This window comes from Colletes gigas, unplaced genomic scaffold (assembly GCF_013123115.1).
Source record: "Colletes gigas isolate AHSC1104 unplaced genomic scaffold, ASM1312311v1 Colletes_gigas_Sc00010, whole genome shotgun sequence".
Lineage (NCBI taxonomy): Eukaryota > Metazoa > Arthropoda > Insecta > Hymenoptera > Colletidae > Colletes > Colletes gigas.
In genome coordinates this window covers 6100676-6128646 of record NW_025106639.1, presented here as the reverse complement: position 1 = coordinate 6128646, position 27971 = coordinate 6100676, and the positions used below count along the sequence as shown (strand labels likewise).

Below are 27971 nucleotides of genomic sequence, written 5' to 3'. Positions count from 1 at the left end.
CGGTAAATTTCGGTAATCGCAGAAAAGTTTTTATTACGAAATCCAATTCTCTCATCTCAGGTGTTATATCTGTATTAATTTTCGATAGAACGCGTCGGAAATTATTTACATAGAAACATAACGGGTAGTCTTAATTTCGAGTTTTGTTTCGTGGATCGTTCGACTTCATAGTCGATGATCGTGAAATCGATAGAATCGCAAGCGTCACGAACGCTCTTTTATCGCGAGGGATAACAATCACGGGACGGCCAAGGGACCGTTACTTCGAACAAAGACGCGACATTATTATATTTGTTTTTCCTATATACTTGGCTAAGAAACGCGGAAAAACTGGTCGGGCATCCCGTGACGATTTCCAATTACTATGAACGATAACGTATCGTAAAACCCACGGAGGAGAAAGTAAAACGCATCAACGACAAACGTCCCTTTTTTCTATCTTTGTTTCTTTTTGTTCCGTTTTGCTTTCGTTCCTCGTAGGCATGACGCATAAATATGACGCGTGTGCATGACGGTAAAGAATGATTACGACGACAATGACGATGATGACGATGACGACGACGATGATAACCAACGCATGAACCGTTGCACCGAGATTAATATGGCTCGACGCATACGTATCCGTACTCTGTGCTTATCCATGTACGTTTTATGCAAATTCTGACGTCAACGAGTGAAAATTACATAGCGAGGTGACCCTTCGTCCGTTCCAACTTCGACGAAGTTACGATGCGGGTGCTGCAAATAAAGAAAAGAATCGTTTAGATTACGAACGATCTGTGCTCCACCGGGAGGGAGAATTAAATCTTTTTTGATTAATTGATTTTTTAGTCCTTTTAGGTCCGAGTCTCTGTTCTTCGGAGCGGAGTTTGTTTCTACTTTGATCCAAGTTTCGATGGGTTTTATGTGATCTCTATCCTCGCTAGTATTATTGCAACTACCAATTATTACTACCGCTATTTAACTAAATGATTCGCGACGTACACAAAAACGTAGAAATGAAGTAATTATGGAACAGTATCGTTGCAGTTCTGATTGATTCATTCGCAGTCACGGTACACACCGTGCGCGATCGATGATGCAATTAGTCGATTACTTCTTTAATCGCTACTCGTGACTAGATTTTTAGTGATCTACTAGATCGCCAACCTTTGAGTAAACATACCGAACGTGATGAATTTCGAGCCCAAAATCGGGCGATTGGGCCTGAGGGTCAGTGTAACTTTCACAAGCATAACTACCTTAGCTAGAAATCAAGTTCAAAGAACAGGGAATTAATGGCAAAAAAAAAAAAATCAGCGACGATAATGAAGAAAGTATGGACGATCGATGCTTCGAAAAGGCAAAAAGATGGATAGCAGAGATTTTTCTATGTAAAATGACGAATCCTGGAATGTAGGTGGTATATAATCGTTAGAAATTGTAAGAAAAAACTGATATATTACTTTCGGCGGGCGCTGGTGCTGGTGCAGCCTCTGCTGGGGGTGCAGCTGGGGCTCCCTCGGCTGGCGGTGCTGCGGGGGTTCCTTCCGCTGGTGCTGGTGCACCTTTACGAAATTACAATACCTCCTTATTGAGTTCTTTCGACAAACACCACAATCGGGGCCAAAGATTTTCGCTTCTCGAAAACTCTATACCACCGTTGAATCGTTTGGCTGGTAACATTGTTTCAAGTTGTCGAGATAAAATAAAAATACAAGTGGTGGCCGAGCACCCTGTATATTAACACAACTGCTCCAATAATCCACTTAACGGTGAACGAATCTATGTTCAGCCCCGACTGTGTGCTGGGTGTTAGTAATCATTAGACTGCTGATCTTTATGCAAATTCACATTTTTATTAATAGAATTAATGAAACGGAAGCTTCGCAGAGGGTTGTCTCAGCCCCTAAATATAATAATTCGTATCTTCCTTTAAGTATTTCTTATATTTTTGCATATTAAATTCTGCAGTTTTTTGAGGATTAAAATTCCCCATAAATGCATGAACATCCGCAGTCTGGTAATCATCCACCATCGCGCGAACGATAAACAAATTAGAACGTTAAATGAAATGAGTTCGCAGATGACGTGAACGTTAAAACGGTGTTAATAAAAATGATGGCAAGGTCACCTTCTGCCGGTGGTGCCGCGGGCGCGCCCTCCGCTGGCGGTGCACCTTCCGCGGGTGGCGCAGCGGGCGCGCCTTCCGCGGGTGGTGCGGCGGGCGCGCCTTCCGCGGGTGGTGCAGCAGGTGCACCCTCCGCGGGCGGTGCACCTTCCGCAGGTGGAGGCGCAGGTGCGCCCGCGGGCGGCGCTCCCTCTGCTGGTGGTGCACCCTCGGCCGGAGGAGGTGCACCCTCAGCAGGAGGTGCCGCAGGCGCGCCCTCCGCTGGTGGCGGTGCTGCTCCGTCCGCAGGGGCAGCCGGTGGTGCTTGGCCTTCGGCGGGTGCCGGTGGTGCAGCGCCATCTGCAGGTGCAGCTGCTGGCGCACCCTCTGTACAAGCACATGCATCTTACTTCTCTAACTCTACTCTATACGAATCTAAGGACGGACTCCGGACGACAGGCCTTCCATCCTCTTCTTTAACGACTCTCGTCGAGTGACGTTGAAAAATATGAGAAATATTAGCGATAATGCAGAGCGACGCGAATGCAACGCGACTGTGATCTTTGTTATCGTAGTGTATGCTAAAAGACGTAATGATCTGTATGTTAGGCTGTTTGGAATCGATGTACTGACCGGCCGGAGGCGCACCCTCTGCTGGTGGGGCTCCTTCCGCCGGAGCTGCTGGAGGAGCTCCCTCGGCCGGGGGTGCCGGAGCTGGGTCTGGCGTCGGTGTTGGTGACGGTGCTGGTGCAGGAGCCGGTGGTTCTTGTGGTGCAGGTGCAGGTGCAGGCGCTGGCGCAGGTGGCTCCGGCTGTGGCGAAGGTGTGGGTGCAGGAGCTTCTGCTGGTGGTTCCTCCTACATACAAGGAAATTTATGAAGCCGTTTGTACTTGACGTTCAACGTCAACGCCGTATAAAGCAACCTCCCTGACGCTTGGTCCATCGCGACTTGGAAATGGGCAAAATTTGATTTCATTCGTTCGATTGTTCACGATATAAAGAGGTCTTGTTAATGTTCCTGCTATGTACTTAAGATACATAAAATCAATGTTTTAATGCCCGAAGGAATTTACAAAGTCGCGAAGACTACTATACTCGAACGTTTCTCTACAGTGCTCTAACCATTTTGCCCATCTCAAAATACGGTTAACCAACATAAACCCTCGTAGCGTTTACGTTTCGGTGGTGCCGCGCGCGATTTAAGCGTTCGAACGAAACGATAAAACGGTCGTTCTTTTGCCGGCGAACGCGACACGTTTCTATTTTTGTTCCCCCCCCGTTTACCTGCGCGGAACACGGTGAACGCGGTCGGGATAAAATTTCGTTTCGCAACGACGACGTGACACGTCGACGGCACGCGCGTTAAATTGCATGATTTACGGCCGGCGTGCGCGTTCTCGCAAATGTACTCGCATTAAACCGGCGTTTATAGATACATCATTTGTCCTACGCGGGCGATAATAACGCCGTGTGTAACGTTCAAGAGCCGCGACGTGGCGCGTTCCTCTCGACGGCCGTTGTTGTTCGACAGCGTAAATCAACGGCCATTTGCGATCGCGAATATTGTCAGGATAATTAAACAATGGCTTCGCGATGATAAACACCGCCCCGGATAATTTCAGTGCGCGTCGACCAAATGATTTTCGAACATGCCACTGTTCGTTGAATAATACACGGCGATCGTTTTCGTTACGGAACGCGTACGAAAGTTCGAATTGAAAAATTGGCCGGATAATCGACGTCGATTCGAATATATTATAAATAACGTAAAGGCGGGAACCCGAATGAACGTACAATGAAATAATTTCTCGCGCGATACGAATACGTAACATCGAACCGTAAACAATACGAGGATTTACCAACGCGCGGAACCAGCCCCGATAGCGAATCGCAATTAAGCAAAAGTTAATCAACGACGCACCTACCGTGCTTGTTGTGTTGTCTAAAAATAGGATTGTTTCGTTAATTTGCTAAACGATTCGTTAAAAATCCCGTATAACAATGCCGGCTGCCGCGTCACTCATTCGCGATGACAAATATTTGTCCTTTGATAATTTCTTATTACTCATTCGGTAATATCTCGCGCTACCGACGTCCACGTATTTCCCGTATTTTTCTCGTATTTTTCGTTATTCAAATCAATCCTCTATTTTCACGCGAACTGGAATTCAAGTAAATACTAAAAAAATACTAAATTTGAATGAAATTTGTAACGTTGACGTTCGTAACGTTGCCCGCGATGCGACCGTTTTGACGCGGGCGAACATTATGGAGAATTATAATTCCGCGATACATCATCGATATTTATAGGAGTTCGCGTGAAATTTCTCAGTAGGATGTACACGGTCGACTGTACACTCTATCATTTGATACGGCTCATTGAGCGTTCGACGGGATCGTGGTCTTTCTCGCGGAGCAAAGGTTCGAGCGCGGTAAAAGTTTCGCTCCTTGCTCGAATACCCGATAATCACGTTGTAATTGAGCCGTTCGTGGAATTAACGACGGTATTAAGACGCACGATTCTCAGCATTGATTCGAAAACGACAGGGGGTGTTATTATCTCCGCTCTAACGTCTGATCAAATCGAAGACGTCGGCTCTGAAACCGCGAAACGTCGTAAAACTTGCGGACGTGTTGTGTACATTCCCCGGCCGCGTATCGCGTGGTTCGTCGTTCATCGTTTACAGCGAAAGTAAAGGTGCACAAGGTTCGTAACCTTCGAGCGGAAAGATTACTCGAACAGGTTTTTACTGAAATTACAGTTATCGAGCCGGCCAAGCGTCGGAACGCGTCGTCTTCGATTATTTATCGCCGCGCAGAACGGAGGGAATCACAAAGGGCGAACAACGGACTGATGGAAAACGGGGTAGAGTGATCGCACACAGGGGTTACACAGTGTTTTTTTTCTTTCTCTTTTTCATATTGTCGTTAAATATTTTGCTTTACAATAAACCTTAAGTAACGGTTCCCACTCTTGCTAATCTCGTTGCGTTTCATTTCTCCCTTCATCCGGCTCGCAGAGAATTACATGTACGGGAGCGACGTGTAAAAAGTAAGACCAACATTGACAAACGGAAACGGACGGTACAGGGTTTTGTTTCATTGTTTTTGTATGTACATATATTCTCGGAACAAACGAAAAGATAATAAATAAAAACAAGTCAGTCACAAAAATTCTGAATTCTGGATTGGATCTCGGACACGAGTAAGTTTTGCATTCTTTGAACGAGACAAAAAGACAAATAGAACATGGAGACGATCCTCGTGGACGAGACAGAGGCAACGTGATGATTTCTGCGTGCAATTCGGGAATAATATACGTTCGAGTGATCGACGATTAAAAAAAAAAAAAAAAAATATGAAAAGAAAATTCGTTCGAGTAAAAGTGACAATGGGGAAGTTTTGAGTTCTTGCGTCGAGATGTTATCGGGTTGATGGATGGACGATCCCTTCTCGAAAACGTCGAGAGTGAGTTTCTGTTTCTCTCATGCCTCCACCTCTTCTTCCTTTACCTTCTTTTCCTCGCCCTTCTTCGACCAGTCGGGTTTCTTCTGCAAAATTCAGAAAACTAGCGTTAGGGGCCCGCGTTCCGCGGGCGTGATTCGACCAAAATTTGCACACGCCAAGGGTTTCTTTGGTTAGCCGGGTCAAGGTAAACCTTCGCAAAGCAGGGTAACGCGCCGGGGAAATTCTCGCAGTGGGGTATTCTCTAACCAGAATCGCCGCGAGCTTTCTTCCCGAACAACGAATACAAATTTTTTAGGTTCGTTCGATTTACGGGCATCGATTGCGCTTATTTTTTTTATCGAGAACGTCGACAGCCACGTTGAAACGCGGTTTTTCTTTTAATTGAGATGGATACTCGTATCGTTGTTTCAATCGCGATACGAACTGCTAACAAATAACATTTACGAGTTCCGGAACGAGAATCTGAAACTCGTAAATCTGCTGTTAAATTAAGAGAGACGAATGGATCGTGACTCTAATGCCGTTTTAATTGAAGATAGTTATATCCCTGTTGATCAGAAAATAACAAATTTGTATTCATTGTTCGCGAATAAACTTTGCTGGACTCTGCGTGGGCGCGCGATCGTTTAAAATATTGGTCACGACGATCGAAAAATCGTATCCACCTAGAATTTTGGGGTTTTTTTTTAGCAGGCATTGCCAATTCATTTCTTGTTCTGTACAACATGTATCGATCTTCTCTGTTTGTCGTCATCCAGAAAGCCGTGCAAGTGGTTAGTGAAAAAGTCGCGAGAGAAGAGTTCGAGAGTCCGGGAAAAACTTAAAAACGAAAAAGCAGAGATCCGTGTCGAGCCATTTCGCCGATGGCTCGATGAAAAATCGTTGACGCGAAAAACGTTGATCCTTAAGGGAAAAGAGACGAACGTGATCGCGAGTGAAATCGTTAAGGAAAATAAGCTTTTCTCTATCTATCCTATCGTCTTGCTTGCGTCGTTCTTTCACACCATCCCTGCAAAATCTATGTATTTTCTAAAACACGCACACTCTCCCCTACGGAAGCATGCCGATCTACGAGTTGATCGTTAAAGCATTACCTTATCTTTTGACGCGTTCTGCGAACATAATGCAAGAGCAACATCATTAGTCAACGGATAAGACGTGGACAATTATTAGAGCGTACGTACTAATTAATAACTTAACGATAAATAACGCGTCGATCGTGATTCATGGGGGCGATCGAGGCCTACGATCCACGCGACCCGCGTGTGACTTTCGATCTTGGAAAGTTCGGTAGCCACTGGCCATGATTCACGATCGACGACGATGGTGGCGGAATCGAACGGCGCATCGATCGTTTAAAAAATTTCCAACAACGACGGATGGATTTTTTACTTCCGCATGATTAATGGGAATTTTTCGATCGAGGGATCGATGGGCGGTTGCGATTCGAAACAAAAAATTCAGACGGGACAACAATCCTACACATGTACAGCCTGGAAGCATGGCAGCCGAACGATGGCGGTAAAGGCAAGCTGCAAAAAAAGAGCTTATTGCGTCTTGTAAAGAGATTTTAATTTGAAATGATCAGCTCTCGTTTTAATGGATCCTTTTAAACCGTTTTTACTGCGCAGCACACGACAATCATAATTCCTAACGGCGGCTTCTCGCGAATCAACGCCGTGCGCAAAAGATAAACGAAAATGAATGCAGACACAGTGAATAAAATGAATAATTAGAGTCAGTGATAGAAACAGAGATAGAGAAGAGTGAAAAGGCACTTGTGAGTAAAGCGCTTCTGCTATTATGTACGAAGTGAGGAAGAAAGTCTGTGAGTCTTAAATATACTTTGTATAAGCCATTCTCACCTTTTATCGTTTCTCTTTTATATTTTTAATCGTTACTTTAACCGAGCATCGCGTGCCTATCGCGCGTATCACCGTGTTAAAAGTGAAAGAGAGAGAGGAAAACGAAAATAGACGCGCGTTAAGAAGCAAATTGCGTGTAGACACGATCTTCGACGACGCCAACCAGCTGAAATCGCCGCGAAACATGAGAACGGACAAAAAGAAAAGAATCCAAAGCTCGGAGAAAAAATTGGCGAATCTGTTGTTAGACATTTTGCGGTCGAGGGTATTGTCAAGCCTCGGGATCATGAAAAATTCAATTTGTATATATTTTAAATCTCGATCGAACCATGCAACGTTTTAATAGTGGAATTTCCCCCAAAAATCTTGCACGTATGAAAAAGATCGTCCAACGCGGTTTCGGAAGCAGAATTTTAAAAAATATCGTGAAAAAGAGAAAGGGAATATTCAAGTGGAGAAAAATTTATCTCGTCCAAAAATGTAGACCCGTCGCCGTGGGAAAAAATGATCGAACAGCGTCGAGCGTGGTTCCGTGTGAAAAATAAATGCAGAAAAAAGCGTATCTACGGAACGTGTCCGATGGACGAAAGAAAACACGATGAATCGTGTCGTCGAACAAGAGGGTGGAAATTTGAGAAATGATATTCGACGAAGCATCTGGGCTCCTTTGGCATGCACTTTCTTCGATCGTTTATTGAGACACAGGTATTCTCTTTCATTTTGTATTCCTCTCGTCTTGTAACTCGAAATTTGATCGCCGATAAACCGATCATCGACGAGTCGGGAAAGAAAACCGGATTCAAGCCTGACGACCGTTCGTACAATCTACTATTTCATCGTTTTCACGATCTATGGCGTATAGCAAAACAGAAAACGAGCGAATCTTTACAAACGGTTACGTGGAAAAGTGGTGAAACAAAATCACGTTCATAAACGTGTTTTTTATCTAGGTCTCGCGTTCGAAATACGCGCTAGGTTTGTACGCGTAAAACGCGATCGCGGTGACGTTATTTTTTTTATACCATTGAAGTGTACATACTGAAGCTCATTCAACGTTACATTGTAATATTACATTTGTTTGTGTACGCGTGCGTTTGTTTTCAATTCTTTTCTCTTTTATGGTTGTTTTCGTTTTATCTTTTGGCTTTTTTTTTTAAATCTACTTCTTCGTCTGCCACTCTGCCTTCTCGGACTTCTTGGGCTGTGGAGAACAACACAATTGCCTAGTCAACTAATCGCTACTACTGGTGGGCAGTTGTACGTATACCAAAAAAGAGTCAAGGATCAAAAATACGGTCCCTCTAAGGAGATCCAGGACATTCCGAACAAGCTACTTGACAAACTCGTCGAGCTTCAGCCCTGTCAACGAAGATCAAACAAAAACTGTCCCTTTATGCTCCTTTGACTAGGCTGCCGCTTCAATTCCGATCGACCAGGAATTCCTCGGCAAGATCTCCATAGAGGGACAACGAACGGTAAACAAAATACTACTGATACAAGGGGAAAAACCTGCCAATGGGGGGTTTTGTACACGGAAAGAAAACCAGAGCCACAAAAAACTGTCTTACTCAAATGGCTGGAAAAAAAAATACGTGAGTACAGGCCCGCCCCGTCGTATGGCGAGAAAAAAATTCAAAATTCACGTCTAGCACGCGACGGCGAAAATGCAAGAGCGATTTAAAATCTATTTTACACGCGAATCGAAAGTGGAGGTCTTGCATTCCCGCGACGCTTTTACCAACGTGACACTCGCCGATTCCGGAAAAATGCAAAACGGAACCATCGACGGGGGGAGGGGCGGGGAACGAAACAGTCTACGACAAAAAATATTTATAACGTCGATTTGGTCCTATCGAAAACGATCGTCCTTACCTCCTTGTCCTCCTCCTCGAGGGTGAATTCCTTCTTCTTAACCTGTTTAAGCTGGTTACGGAAGTTGAACTCGGCCGCCTTCTTCTGGAGCTTGGCGAACTTGTTCTCGTACTTGGAGACCTTCTTCAGAGTGGGCTTCATGCTACGAACGGCAAAAGAATCGTTATTACCCGTGGACGAAACGCGAACCAAGGGGCGAGGGATTACTCGAACGGATTACTTACAATTTACCTCGGAGGTCGTTCACTTGGCTGTTCAAGTCCGATATCTACACCGATCGAAGTTTCGATTAGTGTTACCGTTCGGACAGTCTATCGACGATTATAATCATGCTTCGAATTTTCGCGAGAAACTAGGAACACCGAAGGGAACGTTTGCCCGTTGAAAACTTCGACGCGGACCAAATATACCGGCACGCTCGTTAAATCGGAATTAAATGATCGAAAACGCCCGTTTCCAAATGGCAGTCGTTCCTCGCGGATATATTTCAAAACGGGGCAATTCGTGCTCGCGAAAGGAACGTTGCTCCCTTTGAAGAAAAAAAAAAAAAAAATAGAACAAAAATATGGAAAGCAAACTTTCGGATAGCGAACGCAACGCCACACAAAGCTTCGACGTTTCCTTTAATCACGGTACAAGAACGCTGCACAGAAACCAGAAACACGGTGTTAATGAAAATACATATAGATACATACATGGTAGATAACGAACGAGCGGTGATCGATTAGCGGGCGAAAAGAACGAGTGAACACGGTACACGAGCAGAAATTAGCATGCTACCTGCGTGCCAAAAGCAGGCGGGAGAGGATTACACACGGACTTGCAGCGAATACAGAGACATATTCGGCGGAGACACTCGACGAGTCGAGATTGACAGTAAATTGGCTTGCTGATTAACTGCAATGCCATGTAACGGTGATGGGATGGGCGGAGACGGGAAAAAATGTCCGCGACCGGAGCGTTGGAAATCAGGACAGTCGCGTTGGAAAATATTGACGGGGTCGATGCACCAGAGGGAGAAAAGGAGGATTACGATCAAGAAATACTAGCGACCAGATCAAACTTTTACATGTATCTTCCACCTGAATGTTACCCTCGCAGACAAATAGCACAAAAGTATGGCAAAATTAAAGCTATTGCTAAAGGAAATCGATTGTTACGCGCGTACAACGACGATCCTTGGACTCTTCGCGAGGTCAGGCGACACGAACAGTCGTTCGAACACTGGGGAATGCGCAAGGTAGATGCGCAAGAGATTTTTCTATGCGACTACCTTGCGCATGCGCAATGCCGGAGCGACGATTCTTCGTTGGCGATGTGTTCTTTGATCTTACGACAACTTCAAGGATCATGGGTGTACAGTGGTCTCGATACAAGGGCCGTTTAAAACGGACCAAAATAATGATTTTATTTATTTTCTTAGACAACTTGTTGCAGATGAACTTATATACGACGTAATAATGTTGAATATCACACGCGATTAGAGCGACTAAGTTTTATTCCTATCTGTTTCATAAAATCAGTAGTTCGGTCGCTGTTTGGAACGGCATTTATCAATATTCGAACACCGCGGTACTTCCAAGCTCGGTGGTTTGTAATATATGCAAGCTACTAAAATATTTGTATAATAAAGACACGCTGAGAATACTTAACAAAAATTATTTCCAATATCGTTCTGTAAATGCTAACAAAAAATACACGTCAAACTTTAGCTCTCTCGACGCGAAAGCTGGACACTTTATTGCAGAATAAAATATTATCGCTAATGTTGTAATCCTCGTCGTCTATAATAAATAATCTAACGCAAAGCACCCGGAACGAATGCTTTAATAATTCGCGAGGATGTAACAAACTTTGCACCACGGTGTCCGAATATCAAAGCGACCTGTCATCGAGATGTTCCATCGATAAATTTTGAGCGAAGACTGCGACAATGGAGAGCCACGCTTTTTCCTTTCGCGTTCGGCGCAAAAGCGGTTGCTTTTTTCCAAGGAAAAAAAAAAAAAACTGACAAGTCTCTGGCTGAAACTAGGATATTTCGTGGCGCGTACGACCAAGCACAAGATAGACGTGCTCTAAGAAATTATGTCGTCGTTTAACGTGAACAGCGTGTCCGATTCAGCGAAGCGAAATAACGCGAATGAATGTTCAACGACGCGTTCGAGTCTATTCTTCTCCCCGGTCGATCGTCGTCGACCATCAGAGAATCTCACCGCGAAGGTTTCCCCTTCGTCTTCGAAAAAAAGTGGCTGGTTTTTCCACGGGTCGTTTCGAACAAATTGATTTTTTAGCGTCTTCGAATAGCTTCCTCAAAGGTAAAACTTCCTGCGGAAGCCACTTGTCGGATTCTCTCCTCCCTCACCGCGGGACGTTCGAGTCTTTTTCCTCTCCTAGTTTCGTGCCTCCTTGTCGCGCCTAGGCGCGAGAAAGAGAACGAAATAGGGAAACGACGATGAGGGAGAGAGACGTGCAAACTGCCCGGAGAGCGAAACGAACGAGAGTCGAGGACAGAGGGGGTCGAGGAGACAGGGGGGATCGGCAATGATAGGATGTGAATTTCATTCTGGCCAATCAGGGGGAGGGCTGGTCACGATCAGCTCTTTGTCCACAGAGGGTAAAGAGAACAATGTAAAACGTCCACTACAATCCCTTTCCTGGACCGATGGAATTCTGTTCCTCTCACCGGTCGACGGATCGCTAATTCTTTAGATTGGAAATTTAATCGAGTCTCTGTCGGCGTACCGCCGCGATTATCAGACGATTTCGATATCGAACAATGCACTGATTATCGGAGGTAACGGGGTTACGATCCGTCGAGTGCCTGAAAAATTCACTTTTTCCAGGGACAGAGATCTATGTGCTCCGACGGTCGGAGCAATCGAAATGAAAAGGTAAAGAGACAAAGGGCGCTTGACAAAATTAATTAGGGGAGGAACAGATTTCCGCCAGAAAGGATCCGCTATTTACAGGCCCAATTGAACACCATGACAAGAGAGGACACTGACAGTCGGTGGTGCGTGCGAATCGGTGCAAAATCAATTTCGCTCGTTCCCATTTCGACATCGTAGACGCGTGTACGTGTTCGCTTTCACGTCTCTTTCACGAGGACAAAGGGTGTAGGACAACAAAAAGAAATCCGTATTATTTGTTTTTCTTTCTTTTTCTTTCTTCTTTCACGTCACAGAGGAAACATTTACAAGGGGCTCGGTCAGACGAAAAAAAAACATGGGGTGAAGAAAAAAAACAAAAAGGTTGGCGGGGGTGGTGGCCCGGAGAATTTCACAGCATGGCACTTCGGTCTCGTGATCATTTTAATCCGAATCTCGAGGGCGGTCCACCTTCGTGAGAGTTAACAGTGGAACAGAGATAGAAAAGCGTGGAAAAAACAAGGAGGTAACAGACAACCAGCTAAACGTTCAAGGAACAGATACGAGTGTAAGAAACTGAGAATTCTTTCCAAACACGTGATCAAAAATCTAAGGGTTGGTGACAAAAAAAAAAAAAAGGGCAAAACAGGGGCGGGGGCAGCAAAAGTTGTAAAATGCGGGTATCGTTCTACATACCTACTGTACTCTTAATAGCGTGACACGACATCCACGTGTCGTGGCGTATTTACACAAACGTTTTATTCGACGGTTCCCACGCACCGACGTGACGATTCTCGGTCGTCGAAAGATTTATGTACAATCGTTATAATTTTCTTTTTTTTTCTTCCCTCGCGGGGAATATGAAGTGCCATACTTCCCTCTGGCGGTGGTGATGATATGATCGCGCGGCTCTCGCGTGGAAAACGTGACGATTCCCCTCCGCGATCGGCCGAAACGAAGTTAATCGAAAAGTTTTGCGATGGCTTCGGCGGTAGCGTGAAAAAATCGTTCCATGCTGTTAATCTGAACATCAGCGGCCCCGATAGAATTTCTGCACGCGATCCTAACGAACGATCGAACGATTCGATGCACGAATCTCGAGGAAAAGTTCTTTAAAAAACATCGTACTACTGCGAGACGACCGAAACGCGTATATATGTAACTCCCAACGATCGATCCTCTTACCGTGACAATCGTAACGATAAAATCCATCGAAGTCGATCGAGTCCGATTTCTAAGTTTTCTTGGTGTTAGTAGGTACAAGCCGTGCATGTATGGTTAGGCGAGTGGAACAATAGCTATGTCAATATGCTTACAATCAAGCTCGCAAGGCGCAAGGGGGGGAGAAGAGATAAATAGATGCAGAAATAGTAAAGGCAGAAAAAGAGACGTGAAAGACGCGTAGAATATAGTGAGAGGGCGTTGAAACGAGCAGAGAAAAACACGAAGAAGACGTGAAATGTACAGTGGTAGGCCCGGTGGCGATTCGATTCGTTTTCAGCTTCTTCTTTTCTTTTTCTTTTCTTTTTTTTCTTTCTTTTCGATCCACCTTTTCCTTGTGACTTTTCCGATTTTGCACCGCACACCCACGCACGCACACGCGCACACACACGCGTGTAATCTCACGCACACGTTTGATTCTTGCGTGAGATCAAAGGGACCGTCTTGGACCCCTTCGGTGTGTTCTTTATCCCATGACTGTGTATATGTCACTTTTACCAAAATAGAAAAAAAATATATATAAAAAAAACAATGATGATTAAAAAAAAAATGAGATATAGAAAAACAGAAAAATAGTCCAGGGTATGTTCTATCGTTTTGGGACAACGGGCCCTTCTCGTTTCACGATTCTTTTTCTCGGCGAGAACGCGTTATGCGGTCGACAAAAAAATTGATCCTTGCGATCTTGATCGCGCTGAAAATGATCGTCGTGACGATAATCGACGTGACCCAGTCGTACGGCGAACACGAGAACGAAATGAGAGGCAAGTCCGCGTTTTAACAGTCGCTCGATGACGTTGCGGATCGGATTCACGATCGACGGAACGTCTCCTCCATAAGCTTGCCCAGCCCTGATCCGGATTCTCGCGAGAAGCTTTTGTTTGTTTCGTTTAGCGAGTTAGTAGAAAGCTCAGAAAAGCCTATAATCTGCGTTAACGGTTAGAGAAAGAGAGACAGAGTGATTTATTCATAGAGACAGATAGATAGATTCATCGTGAAAGAGCGAGAATGACAAAGTGTGCGTTCATGTGAAACGGATATGATGTATCTATGTGTCTATAGAAAATGTATGCGAGAGGAGAGAAACAGAAAAACGGGAAGAAAAAAGAGTCAAAAAGAGAGAAGGCGAGCAAAGAGTTTGTCGACGCGTCGTCGTGGCCGAACAGACAACAACAACAAAAAGTACAAAGAAAAAAAAAGGAAAACGATGAGAAAATGTAAAGTGCGATGTGGCGAGCGATGGGGGCGAGAAAAAAAATGTTCTGCGATTGCGGCACTTCATATCCACGCGAAAAAAAGAAAAAATTCGCCGGCCCGGTTGGTATATGTACGTACGCGGCGGATCGAAAAAGTATTTGAACGTCTACTTTATTCGCGATTGTCCCGTACAAACGAGAGACAATCGTGAACAAAATTAAGTTTGCGAATACTTTTGTGGTGCGAAAATTCGTATAGAAAAAAAATACGGAGACAGATGGATCGCTGAGACAGGACTGACCAAGATTATACAGTAGAAAGTAAAACGTGAACGTCGTCGTAAAAAAAAAAAAGCAACGAAATAACAGATACCGGAAATTCGTAAAAGTGAGCGATCTTCTCGTTCGATTTCTGGTTGCTGGAAGAACCACTCAACGTGTCCTCCAAGAGAAACATCGTGAAAGAGAACTAAAAGAGAACGTATGTACAGAAAGATAGGGGTTCGAACAGCGAGAGACAACGCGAAGAGAGAAAGTCAGAGGGGTTGCACAAAAGAAACGTGCGACTGACTGGATGCTCTCTTTCTCCTCGCATTGTTCGCCGTTTCTTTTTTTTTTTTTTTGCTGCTTTCATTTGTTTTTTTCTTTTATTTTCTCCTGTACCTCGTAGTCCCTTTTCCGAACTTCACGCTCCAAATCCCACTTCTGACCCTCACAAAGGTAGACGCGGTCGTAATACATTTGGCAAATCTCCTTCAAATCGTCTACAAAGAACATGGAGTGTCTCTCAGATATCTTCCATTCACGATACGGTTGTTTTCACTAAACAGCCAGGAGGCAAGGAGAGGAAAGAGAGAGAACTTTCAAACGAAATTTCGAACGCGTCGCGATCAAATGAGCGCTCGTAAGGGAACGTGTCCGTTTCGAGGCGATCGTGGATCATTTTTGCCCCGAACTCTCGGCGACGGAGTTCGAGATCATTTTCTTTTTTTTTTTTTGGACATCTCTCTCTCCCGCTCTGCTCGGGGCGATAATAAAAGTTGCGCGAACGCCGAATGCCTAATCGCGACGGTTTTTGTGCCCTCCTCGAGAAAAACTGACGCGAACGTGACCTGCTCTGAAATCTCCTTTCCGTTCAAATGGAAATCGTCCTGTCGGCCTCCACCTGTACCGAAACGACACACGAGGCAGCCGCTCCTTCGAAACTTCGATCCGCCGATCGGTAGTCGACTTGGGCTGAAATCGGTGATGCGAACCGCGTGCCCGGGAATAGATTTTTTCCCGGGGAGGAAACGCGTCGGTTCGAGCGAAGTTTCGAAGGCTCGTCGAGGGGCCGGCCGGCCAATCGCACGATCGAAGACGTGGCAAAAGTTAAATGAAATCCAAAATAAAAGAAAAGAATTAAAAAAAGACGTATCACGTGGGAGGCCGGACAAAAATAATCTTTGCATGAGGCTTTCTTTAGGCGAGCCGATCGTATTTACCTCGAATTCCCTCAACCTAATTTGCCTCTCGAGGTCAAACTTATCGCCCTCGAGCGCGTGTAGTCTGTTCCAATATGCCGAACAGATCGTCTGGAGCTCGGCTAAAAGCACAAAAGTTTCTCACAGAAGAGAGTGCGACATGAACGATGGAAGGACGCCGGTCCCGGTCATCCCTCGCTGTAAAATTACGTTTCTACCCTTCTATAATGTAACAATAATAAATATTCTGTTGTTCAGACGTAGCAGACGTGGATCTGGCTCGTTTCGAGCGACAAAATCTTACCCAATGACGGTGGTTCCTATCGTCGTTCTTGCGAGTACTTGCGATACAAGGGTCGGTTGCCACCAATATGGAATTCTACGTCAAGCTTTTCGAAAAATTTTGCGTTTCTTAAGCCGCTTGGAAGCGAGGTTGATAGAGAATGCATAGTCTGCGTCAAGATACGGAGTTTGAGTGGACCTTCGGGAGAAGATTGATCGGTTGCAGTGCCATAAGTGTCGAAAATGGGGTCACGAGAGGCGTGGAAGATCGGCCAAGTATACAGGGTGTTCGGCCACCCCTGGGAAAAAATTTTAATGGCGGATTCTAGAGGCCAAAATAAGACAAAAATCAAGAATACCAATTTGTTGATGGAAGCTTCGTTAAAAAGTTATTAAAGTTTAAAGTGCCGCCCTTACTGAATTTTTTTCTCGAAAATGCGCAAGATTTCGGGGGTATGTCTATTCACCAAAAATGACTGTAATTGAACCCTACAACCGAAAATAATTTTTCCACAACGATTTGCAATTTTTTTTCTCCGTTGAATGGCACCTAATTAGATTTTCAGTAAGGAATTTTTTTCTCGAAAGTGCGTACGATTTCGGAGGTATGTGTAATGATAAAAAATGATTGTAATTGACCCCCGCGACCGAAAATAATTTTTTTAGAACGATTTGAAAAATTTTTTTTCGCCGAAAAATTTCAGCACCTACTCGATTTTTTTTCTCGAAAGTAGATAGGATTTCGGTGGTATGTGTACTCACCAAAAATGATTGTAGTCGACCCCCGCAACCGAAAATAATTTTTCCAGAACGATTTGAAATTTTTGAATTTAATCGTTAATAACTTTTTAACGAAGCCTCCATCAACAAATTGGTATTCTTGATTTTCGTCTTATTTTGGCCTCCAGAATCCCCCATTAAAATTATTCCCAGGGTTGGCCGAACACCCTGTATATTTACTTTCCCAAAGTGCTATATTAATCTATTATTATGGAACTACCATACACGCGATCATTACGAAATTAATTTGACAGAGAGGTCGATTGATTTTCCAAAGCTAACGTTGCGTTACAGTATTTTCAAGTTATTATATTTTGGAAATTGTGTATCGCTGGTAGAATCAGTATTCCATATTAATGCAACGGGCCCTGCTGCTCTGTGCAGGGAGCTTAATCGCGGAAAAGGGGAAAAGAAAACAGGGAAACAGAGAGAATGAGATTTCTCGTATTGGAAGCAAGAAGCACGAAGCTGACAACTGCGCGAACGTTAACCTGACGCGAAGAAAGGAGATGTCGGGGAATTAAATGGATGGAACGTGTTCGATGCGGAGAATGGGAATAAATACTATTTGCCTACGCGCAAATAAACGTAACATAAAAGAAAAACAAAATATTGTTCTTTCTACTTCAAACCGCTCACGAAAGGATCTAGGTAATTCAGCGTTACGTGTATTATTTTAACATCTACTTGCTGCGATTCTACGTTTCGCGCGTGCCTGCTTTTGTTGGTCTTTCTGGTTTACGTTACGCTCGGCGAAAGTAAATCGAAACAGACGATAACAGTATCAAATGCAAGCTTGTAATCTTCTTAACGTTCCGAACCCCAGCGTTCGCGTGCTCAAAAACCGTGGGGGGGCAAACTGGAATTTACCAAAAATGAACACGTTGTTGTAATTGGAAAACGAGAATAACAAAAGTTAAATAGCGAAACCTTATTCTACTAAACGTTATGCATAGAAGCTGGAGTCAATTTAAAAGGATAACGAACACTCTAGATATGAAGATATAAACTGGATCTGTTATTAATTTAATGTTATTAAATTAGGGAGAATATAAGCTTGCCTCCAAGACTGCAATTGTCCATTTCGATCAGCTTAGGAGCATTCGTAAGCCGGTCAGAGTGTACTGATATTTACTCTACAAAAGTGTTTTCTAAACTATAGACAATTGGCGAGTACTACGTTAGAGTTTGGTGCAAATTAGAATGATATCAGCCTCGATGCCTAAGTTCAACGTCGTTAAGTTAACAGCCGAAACCTCTCAATCTCGTCAAACGGAAAAACGATTACTCAGCGTTGCGCTAGCAAAAAATTCCTTGCGTTCTAATGAGAAAAACGACTCAGAGGATCCAAAAAGACCCCCCACCCAAAAAAAAAAAATAAGAAAAAATAAAAAAGACAACGGAAGGAAAAAAAAAATGAAAGATTTATCTAATTTTTGCATCGAAAACGTTTTCGACCTCGAAATCCTTCTTGGCGACTTCGTACTCAAGGTCGTACTTCTGCCCCTCGAGAACGATGATCCTCTTATGATACTGGGTCAGAACGGACTTCACGCTAGCTGTCAAAATTCCAAGTCACCTTGAAAAATACTCCACCTTCTACTCTAATTGTTCTTTTTCAAAAGATACGCGGCGTAACAAAGAAAAAACATTAAATAAAATAAACATCGAACGAACTCGTTTATTGGTTCCCGTCGACGAACGAACGTGGGGGGGGGGCGGGGGCGGGGACAACGTGTAAAAGCAGAGGACAAGTGTGGCGGAGAGACTGGCGTCAAAAGCTGAATAAAAATCGACAACGACGTCACACGAATCGCGGTTGTGTTGCTCATCGAGTGGACGGGTTTGATCTATTCGATCGGCGATCGAGCACGGATCCTACGGTTGCACCCGATCGACACGCGACAGACGAGCTACGCTCGAACATTTGGGGAGCGAATGCAGATAAACATAGAAAGCAGAATAAGATTACGTGTACGTCGAAACCAACTTTCGCCTCGAAACCAAAATCGGTTACCAATTAATATCGTAAGTAATACGCCGTTACAAAAGAAATAGCAGTGGTGCGACAATTTGTGAGAACACAAGTTAATTATTACGTGTATAATCCACGATTACCCAAAACTTAAAATACGACGTGGTAATAGCATTAAACGAAGAGCGAAAGACGTATAGGTCGCGCGCACAAAAGAATGCGAACAGAAAAGAGTGTGCGAAAAAAAAAAGAGATAGAGACAGAGAAAAGTATAGCTGTGTTATGTCAAATAGACGAAGTACAAAAAAAAAAAGAAGAAATGTACGAAGAGAAATGATAAATAAAAAAAAAAAAAAAACTAGAAACGAAGAGACGAAATGCGAAGCTCGCGACACTTGCCCGGATTGCGGGAACGCGACCATCGATTATAGCGAACGATGTTTCGGCAAAGAGCTGGTATAGACTAATAATCGACCGATAATTAAAAATTAAACGAAAGAAACCATAAGTAACGCATATCGGTTGAGGGAGATCTATTTTTCTATTTCATTTTTTGTTGCATAAATCGCGTCTATAATATATCAGATTTAGCCTGCGATAAAGTCGACCTATTTTCCGGGACATCGGAGCCATTAAAGCCAATATTCTATGTTATATGTAATTTTGTCGTAAATGAACAGCAACATGATTAATCATTCATTATTGATCACCTATATGTACTAAATAGCCCTCCTGTAAAAAAGGGGACTCCCAGATAGGGGACGCTAGCTTTCCTAAAAAATCCACCGGAAATTGTATGTTAGATTGATAAAAGATGTCTTGTCCTTTTGTACGACTGTGGTAACGTCGCGAGAATAGGTTTACGGATCGAGAAAGTATCAAAATACCCGTCGTATAGTCACAGCAATATAAATACACCGTGGTCGTATAAATAAACGCAATGTTACCGTTGCATAATGGTCGTTCCAACTGTTTCGAGCTCTTTGCCAAACGCACTCGAGGATACGCGGTTCCTTCGTCATCGACTACGAATTGCAACCGGGCAAGCGCGACACGTTACTCAAATGCAACAACATTGAGCATCGTTGTTACTGTGATGTCGTGAATGCCTCGTTATTCGCACGTCCCGTAAACGTTCTCGAAACTCGTTTCGTTCTTTCAAGTACCTCGAAGTCCTTCTTCTTAACAACATATTCGAAGTCGAATTTTTGATCCTCCAATGCCGTGATCCTATTGTGGTACTCGCGCAGCACGCGCTTCACGGTCTCTGTGTGGATGAAGGTGAAAAAGATCGGACAAAATTCATCATACTCATTCAAGCACGAGGGGGTAACGATCGTTTTCTTTGTTCGGGCTTGTTGCGAACAGAGCGCCACTATACGAGCCGTTCCACGATCGAATCGATCGCTTTTGTACCTCCGGGACCGGAATTTTGACGACGTTTAAACATGTTTGCGGCCCGTACGAAATTATGAGAAGGGGTATCAATCAATTTTCGTTCATCAATTCTCGTAATTGTTCCAAAAATATTCCAGCTTCCTTGTTCTTAAAACAATTACAAAACTAAACAGAAAACGATTACTCGGACCTCTCCTCCAAGTTCGATACAGACCCTAACATATTTCAATATCAAAATTTTCGACCTCGAGGGACGAAAATGATCGATTTGGGGGGGGGTGGAATGGCTCGCACGCGTCAGGTGTCGTAAAGCAACCGTCGTGTCCCGAGAGTTTGCGTGGACTTCCTTCACCGATGCGTGTACGTGTGTGTGTGTTTGTGTGTGTTCTTCGTGTGCACGACGTGGAGGGAATCTATGGGGGGGGTTGTAGTTCGTGAAACGGTCGAGTCTCGGATATTAACGAGCATTGTAAGATAATCGAACTTACTGTCTGAAAATCCCATCAACGGAAACGTGCGGAGAGACCGTCTGCAAAGAAGCGGATAAAACGAGCGGAAAACACGATCGATTCGAACGAGCTTCTACTATCGATGAATCACTTGTTCGCGTTTCCCTCGAAACCGAAAGATGCAGGCCACTCGGAGAATAACCCTTTCGTTTCGATTTCAATGAACCTGCGTCGAGGGTCTCGCTCGACTCTCGACCCTGAACGTACTTTATGCAGTTCTAATTCGTACGACGAGCACCCGATATGAGAACGCGATTACGGTGTTATTCGAGCAGAATCTTTGAAAAGCTTCGAAATACCTTCGCTCGCGTCGTCGACGTTCTTCGGTTTTCCGCAGCGCTCCTCGATGATGCGCCTCCTTTCCGCGGCTTTTCTCTCTTGTTCCTTCTTCAATTCCTCGGCGGCTTTCTTACGCAGCAACAACTGAAAAGACACCACCGGAAACTCTTGTAAACCATTATCAATTTTAGCTGTACACTTTGGTTTCGACTACACGCGCAACAAATAGTTACGAAACAAAAATATGAAATCAAAGTTACGCGTGATGGAAACCGTGTTATAAGAGGGCACTTTGTACCGGGCAGGAAACAAAGGAAAGGATTAAAAGGAAGTTATGAGAATACAGGAATTACAGCGCGACCCAGCCGTGCTAAAGATTCTTAATTCCCTTAACGGTTGAAGTTCCCAAGGAGAAGTTCGTTCAAAGCGTTACGTCCGCGAACAGGGAACTTTGACCGGGTAATAATTAAAAGACTATAACGCGGCGAGATATTACCAAAGAATGGAAATGTAAACTTACCCTAAGCTTCTTCTTCCTGTCAGGGGTCATGAAACCCTTCTTCGCCTTCTTGGCTTTGGAAGCCTCTTCGAGGCGGGCGCGGACCTCCGCCCTCTTTCTGTCGGTCTCCGCCTGTTTCCTCTTCTTTTCCTACATTTCCCGTGCGAAACTCCCTTAAAACATCTCATCTGACAACGGTTTCGATGCAACGTACAACAGAGAAACTCGAACGAACGTGTATCGCCCGATTTATCTCGAATTACAAAATATGAAAAATAAATACGATACAGGGGGCGAGATCGTTAAGGAACAAAAGGGGTTCGAAATGATTCCCGGAGTTTCCCTCTGATACGATAAACTGTCGCGATAGCCATTCGATTAGCGTGGGCCACCGACGAGTTATTGAAAAAGTTCCGCGCCCTATCGTCCTTTTTCCTCCTCGACTTTTTAAGCTTCACCGATAGTTTCCCCTCTTACGTACATCCTCGAGACGTTTCCTCTGTAAAGAAAAAGAGACAGAGTCCGTGAGTAAAAGTTTTTCAGGCCAATTCTCCGCGGCCGGAAAACGAAACAACGTTTAAACCGTACATGATAAATAAATGTTTCCGGCAGAAACCGGCTGAAACGTGTTTCGAGTTCCGCGTTCGAAAGTGCTCGCAAAAAGCGTACGTAAAGCGACACTGTTTTGCGTGATTTGCAGCTGCACGAAACGCGGCGTGCAATGTTTTCTGGCCGCGGCGCGAATTACTCTGTTCAATTTATGCAAGTTCCAATAGTTCGTTCCGACAATTACCGGCATGCAATAATTTCTATAGTCTCGTACGACGAGTATCGAAGATATTGCAAGAAATCGACAAACTGTGCGGGACAACGTTTAGTTCGACACACGGTAAACAACGGAAGCGTGAGGTGCATGCGGCGCGCAAGAATGGACGTCACAGGTCGCAGGACTTTGAAATATATTTTGTCTTTCATGCGACTATGGTATCTACATTACCCCAGGTTTGTTCTGGTTATCTACGTTGCTCGTGCTTGGAGTTCTAGGTATCGCTACAGAGTCTTTTTGCTACTCTAAGTACTTGGTCTTGGTGCCACTTCCGGGCAAGAGGATGGCACAACAAAAATTTTGGCACAGCGTAATTTCTAATATCTTCTAGCGAACTGATATCTCTTAGGCGTGTCGACAGTCTCGTACAAAGGAAACTTTTCAATCTTCCGAAACAATAATCGCGTTAACTTCTTCCTTGCTCAACTTCTTCCCTCGCCTCGACGAATGCAAATAGTTCGATATTATTCAATTACTTAAAATCTAAGTGAACTAAATTATCCGACACGTTCCCTCTGACGGGAAGTTCGACGGACATTAATAATTGTTACGAAACTTTTAAACACGCTGTCTTTTCCTCCCCCCCGACTGTTTCATAATAAATTCCAAGAAACAATTACTTCCGCGACATTTATGAGACTACGAACGCGGAGAATATCCTGTGTGCCGATCTTTTTGCCCGGGAGCGTATAGTAATGGAAAAGTAACGATTGTTAGACGTCTCTACGGAACGGAAGGGGAATCAAATTGCGCAGAAGATCAGGTATTTCTTAGTTTTCCAGGTAAAAGATTTCTTTCATTTGGAACGAATCACCGGGAAAGAGGAAGATTCGCGCGAAGGTAAGTCTAACAGAATTCTAATATTTTCCGAGCCCAAGAGCAATATCTTCCGCGCCAATTTGAATGTAAAACGGGAACGAAGACGGACGAACTTCGGGGAAGAGAAAAGAGGCTCTTCCAGTCAAGGGGTTCAAGAATATAAAGGTATAGAGATATCGGCGAAACATTCTTCCAATCATGGGGAAAAAGTACAATGGATAGGGGACGGTGGGGTGGAAGTAACGATAACCGTGAAATAAAAGAAAAGGAGAAGGTCGGGAAATGGCTGGTACATCGAGGGGAACGCGACACGGGGTGGTAAATAATGTCGAAATAAGGAGGAGAATGTGACGATAAATCAGAACAGAAATCCAACCCCCCCGCGGAGTCGACCGACATGTCGGGCGTAATACTTCCGGATCTATCTCTTGCTTTCCGGAGTGGATGAAATTTTACGCTTATACTCGGAGAAATGTACCTCCCGGTACCCGCGAACGAAACATCTTATCGACTACCGACACTTTCGGTAACAGTTTTCTATTTTTATTCCCGAACGAACGCCGACAATGCCGTCAAGCTAGACGTTTCTATTTACCGTACGCTACGATCTATTATTTTTACAGAAAATGTTTCTCCAAACCGACCTGGGTGTTTCGAGGGATCGTCAAAATACATTACTTTAAAAATTGAATTTACAGAGTTGCTTCAAGCTTTATCTTTTAGCTGATTCTTGCGTCCGATTGGGGGGAAGAAAAATTTCTCGCGAGCAAAATCAGGGAGAATGCAAAACGATATCGAGGGATTTGGTTTCTCGACGTTCCTCCTCGAAAGTAGGCCGATATTACGGCAATCCGATATTCCATAAAGAATAAGGAGGCGAGGACGGGGAAATAGAAAATGTCAGGATTGGGGGGACCTCGCAAGGGCTTCTATAATTCAATGTGACAATTACAACGAGTAAATAAACTTCTAGGATCTCCGCGTTATTCCACGGGAGGTATAAAAAAAAACTACCATCAAACTGCGTGGGCTCGCTGTCGACCACTTTTTTTACTGCGAAAAGAGGGTACATAAAAGGTTGTTCGGTCGATATAGAATTCCGATTCGATCGAAGCTTCGCCGTCACTGGGAGCTTCTTTTTGCCCGTATGTTACGTGTCGGGCATAAAAACTAATCAATCCCAAAAAATCAAAATGCAAAAGGTCGGAAAAAATCCGTGTGTAAAAAGTTCCCTGTGCAAAGGTAACAGTGTTGGTTTGTTGATTAATTGTACGGTTTGCTCGAATTAATTGTCTAAACGGGAAGTCCTGTTTTCAAGGGCGGGAATATCACAAGCACAAAGATCACACGAGCGATGCGTACCTTTCAAAGACATTAATTTTACTGCTCGATCCAAACGGCACAGGAGGATCCGTTGTCCGCCATTTTCGCGTAAAGTGCGAGAGTTCAGGTGCGTCGAGTATCCGTAGACGAAGAGACATAAAAGGGGAGAGAAAATTATGTTAAAACGTGCACGATCTGCACCGTGTTTCCTCGTCTTTTACAGTATCGTTAAATGATCGTAAGTGTTGCAAAATCATCGTCCCATCGGAGATCCTTCCAATACCCACCTAACCTCATCGTCCGCCATCTTGGATTCTGGCTGCTACACGCGTCTACCTAGAAATACAGGACAAAAACGGCTGATTCACGTTTTGCAAGCAATTTGCTATTGTTTATAGATACTGGGAAAAAATTTGAAGGGACGCGATTTTATCGCGATGAAACAGAATTTCGAGCCATTTCGTTTATGAAAAAAGCACGGCTTCATCCCCCGACTGCGTTTTAAATATTAAAATAAAAGCAATATGTCCGTTGGATGCGCGCACGGTCGTATGGACGTGTGTTTCATGATTTTTAACTGAATTCCATTCAAATGGCTGAATGGATTCGAACGAAACCGTAAGCTTTATTACATCCCGAATAAAATCGTCCCGCTGATAATGGCTTTTCCGATACCAATTTATTGTTTATAACCTTTTAAAAATGGCTTTAAATAAATCTGACGGGGAATTAAATTTCACGGTATACTTTCAGGAACAATTAAAACACGAAGACGAACCGAATGGCTGGTGACTTGGATGTGCATCAAGAAAGGTCTTTCGAACTCGAATCTCGTTGCATCGAGATTTTACAGCGTAATGATAAAATAGCGTTACGTCATAACGGCGCGTAATGCGCGTCCAGCGGACCAGAATTGAGTTTTGGCTGTTCAACCCGATTATTTAATAATTCTAGAGTCAGTAAATGCAGTTGTAAATAAAAATTTCATACTTCTTTAATTTTTCTAATACGCGTGTTTGATGTTATTTACTCTTTACAATTTTAACTCGCAATTATTTTGTCAAGTTATCTGCATCCAAACGCGGAGGAATCGAACGACGCCTTCTGATCGAAATAGACGCGCATAAAATCGAGGGGAACCGCATAAATTTCGAGCCTGGCCCGGCGTGGGGACACAAACATTACGCGATTGTTAAATATAAATGCATGTAAAAGGGGTTGAGTGGAGGATGTTCGGGTTGCGTCATCGGGGCGCATCAGATTTTCTTTCGACCGGTCAGTGACAGCCGTTCTCGCGGATCCGAATGATAAATTGCGGGTTCCGCGCCTAATATTCGGTCGCTCGGCGAGCACGGACAACGACGACGGTGTAGAATATCCGGTGCTCGAAAATAGACACGCGCCGGACCCGTCGTCCCCACTTTTCGAACCGTCGCCGTCGACGTCGACGGGTACGCGCCACGATCCAAATTTGGACGCGAACGACCCGGTAGATTCTCACGTTCTCCTCGATCTCCGGCTCGATTCGACGTCGAAAACGGAAACGGCGTGCGAATCGAACCGAAGGAAATCGGCCGGACCTCGAGGATCCGAGAGTTCCGCTCGTCCTCCGTCTACGTCCAAGTAGTTTTCGATGTTGGCGAAAGAACGAAACGAAAAACTCGAAATTACGGCACAGTTCGCGGACCCTCGGGTTCCCAGAACGCGTCAGCGATTAGAAATAAAGTGGTTAAATATAGAAACTAGGATACGGTTGTTTTCCTAACTCGAAACAACACGCGTGACCCGATGGGAGGGGAACGATCGGGATTCCTGACCTGGTAGAAAATTTGAAAAAATAACGATCGACGACGAAGATTCGAAGGGGAAATGTTTTAAAGATAGCTTCGAAATTGACTGCGTCGATCGTAGAGCCTATTTTCGTCCACCGGTTGCTGCACTCGGTAATGACATTTCGTTCTAACGATCAATTATGTCGCGAGGCTAACGTCTTTCATTCCTGGGCGCCGTGGAATTCGTTTGCGAAATATATTTGTTCGCCCCGAGCACGAGATGCAACGACAACGAAAATGATCTCGATCGTGATAATCGGGAAACGTTTCGACGAGGGTGAATTTTATTCGATCGTCGGTAAGCGGCGTGACGCGTCTCCTTTTATATTTGTAATGGATGATCGCGTTCGCTAAGTATAGATTCCCTCTCGCTCGAGCCATTCCAAGACACGTCCCACCGAGACTCCGATGTGTGTCTCGTCTCCGATGTCAAAGAAGATCCCCCGGCACCGTAAAAATAGAAAACACGCAGAGTCTACCGCGAACGATCCACGATACCTTGCGGACGACTCCGTGGATCGGAATCGCTCGATCTGCGTGCTCCCTTTTTCTAGAAACCGAGAACCGTCGTGGAAGACATCGGTACCATCCGTCGTGGCAAAATCCAAGTCGAGATATTGGCAAGTCTTAACGAAAGCGAACTGTATCGTTCGCCGGAGTTATATTTATATTACTGGCACAAGGCTGTTTACGTAGACCACGCGTGGTTTATCGCGTCGCAACCGATCGTTAAAAAGAACACGAGTCGAAATCGTCGGTCGAGACGCCATTGCCACTACGAAGGAGATAGACTCGAACCCATCGCGGGCGATCAAAACATGGGAAAATTCCGATCTCACATCGTGTTCCCGGGGTACACAGAATTTTTTCTCGTGACTCTTTACGCCAAACTTTCGATTCAGCGTCCACGTATTCGCGGAAGAGTACCAAGGAACATGGAGAACCACGAGGTTCCCCTGTCACTTGGTGGGTCGCGTCACACGCAGATTCTCACAGGGACCGCGTTTTCGACCTGGGATCGTCACAATTCCTTGGGGGGCAGGAGTATCGAACAAGTGGATCAACACACTCGTGACCTTGAAAAAAGTCTCTCTGTTAAAGCACCTCTCTCACTGACACTCGATACGACGAAAGAGGAAGTCGCCCGGGGGGGTCGATCGGTCGGTCGGTCGTTTCGAGGACGGAAATCTTCGGATCCTGAAGAATTACCACGCAGATACCCGGCGCGTTCCAGGCGGTTTCCGGTACGGTGTACGACGATTTCGCTTACCTTGAGAAGAACTTTCCTGGCTGCGACTGGCCAACCGGACCTTAGGCAGCTGACTGTGCCATCGTGGATCCCTAGTCGACGTCGTGAACCTCCATCGTAGCCTGTTCACGTGGTAGCCGCCGACCAATGACGGCTCGC

At 44.6% G+C, this 27971-nt stretch overlaps 1 protein-coding gene across 19 annotated transcripts; it reads right to left on the bottom strand.

The window, feature by feature from the left end:
• Positions 1–13: 13 nt before the first annotated feature.
• Positions 14–27971, bottom strand: LOC122397900 (troponin I). 19 transcript variants are annotated; one of them, XM_043397379.1, is made up of 14 exons: positions 27834–27961; positions 25024–25067; positions 22245–22262; positions 21785–21913; positions 21285–21408; positions 20245–20345; positions 9519–9562; positions 9295–9436; positions 6652–6669; positions 5602–5640; positions 2723–2945; positions 1446–1547; positions 1166–1246; positions 14–738 (listed from the first exon to the last, which is right to left on the bottom strand). In XM_043397379.1, the coding sequence occupies exons 2-14, from the start codon at positions 25036–25038 to the stop codon at positions 725–727; spliced, it is 1050 nt and encodes a 349-aa protein (XP_043253314.1). In that variant the 5' UTR covers positions 25039–25067; positions 27834–27961; the 3' UTR covers positions 14–724. The 19 variants fall into 19 exon arrangements, with proteins under 19 accessions (XP_043253314.1, XP_043253311.1, XP_043253313.1 ...); XM_043397376.1 differs by lacking the exon at positions 20245–20345 and adding an exon at positions 18562–18662 and having other exon boundaries at positions 14–1246; positions 27834–27971; XM_043397378.1 differs by lacking the exon at positions 20245–20345 and adding an exon at positions 16063–16163 and having other exon boundaries at positions 14–1246; positions 27834–27969.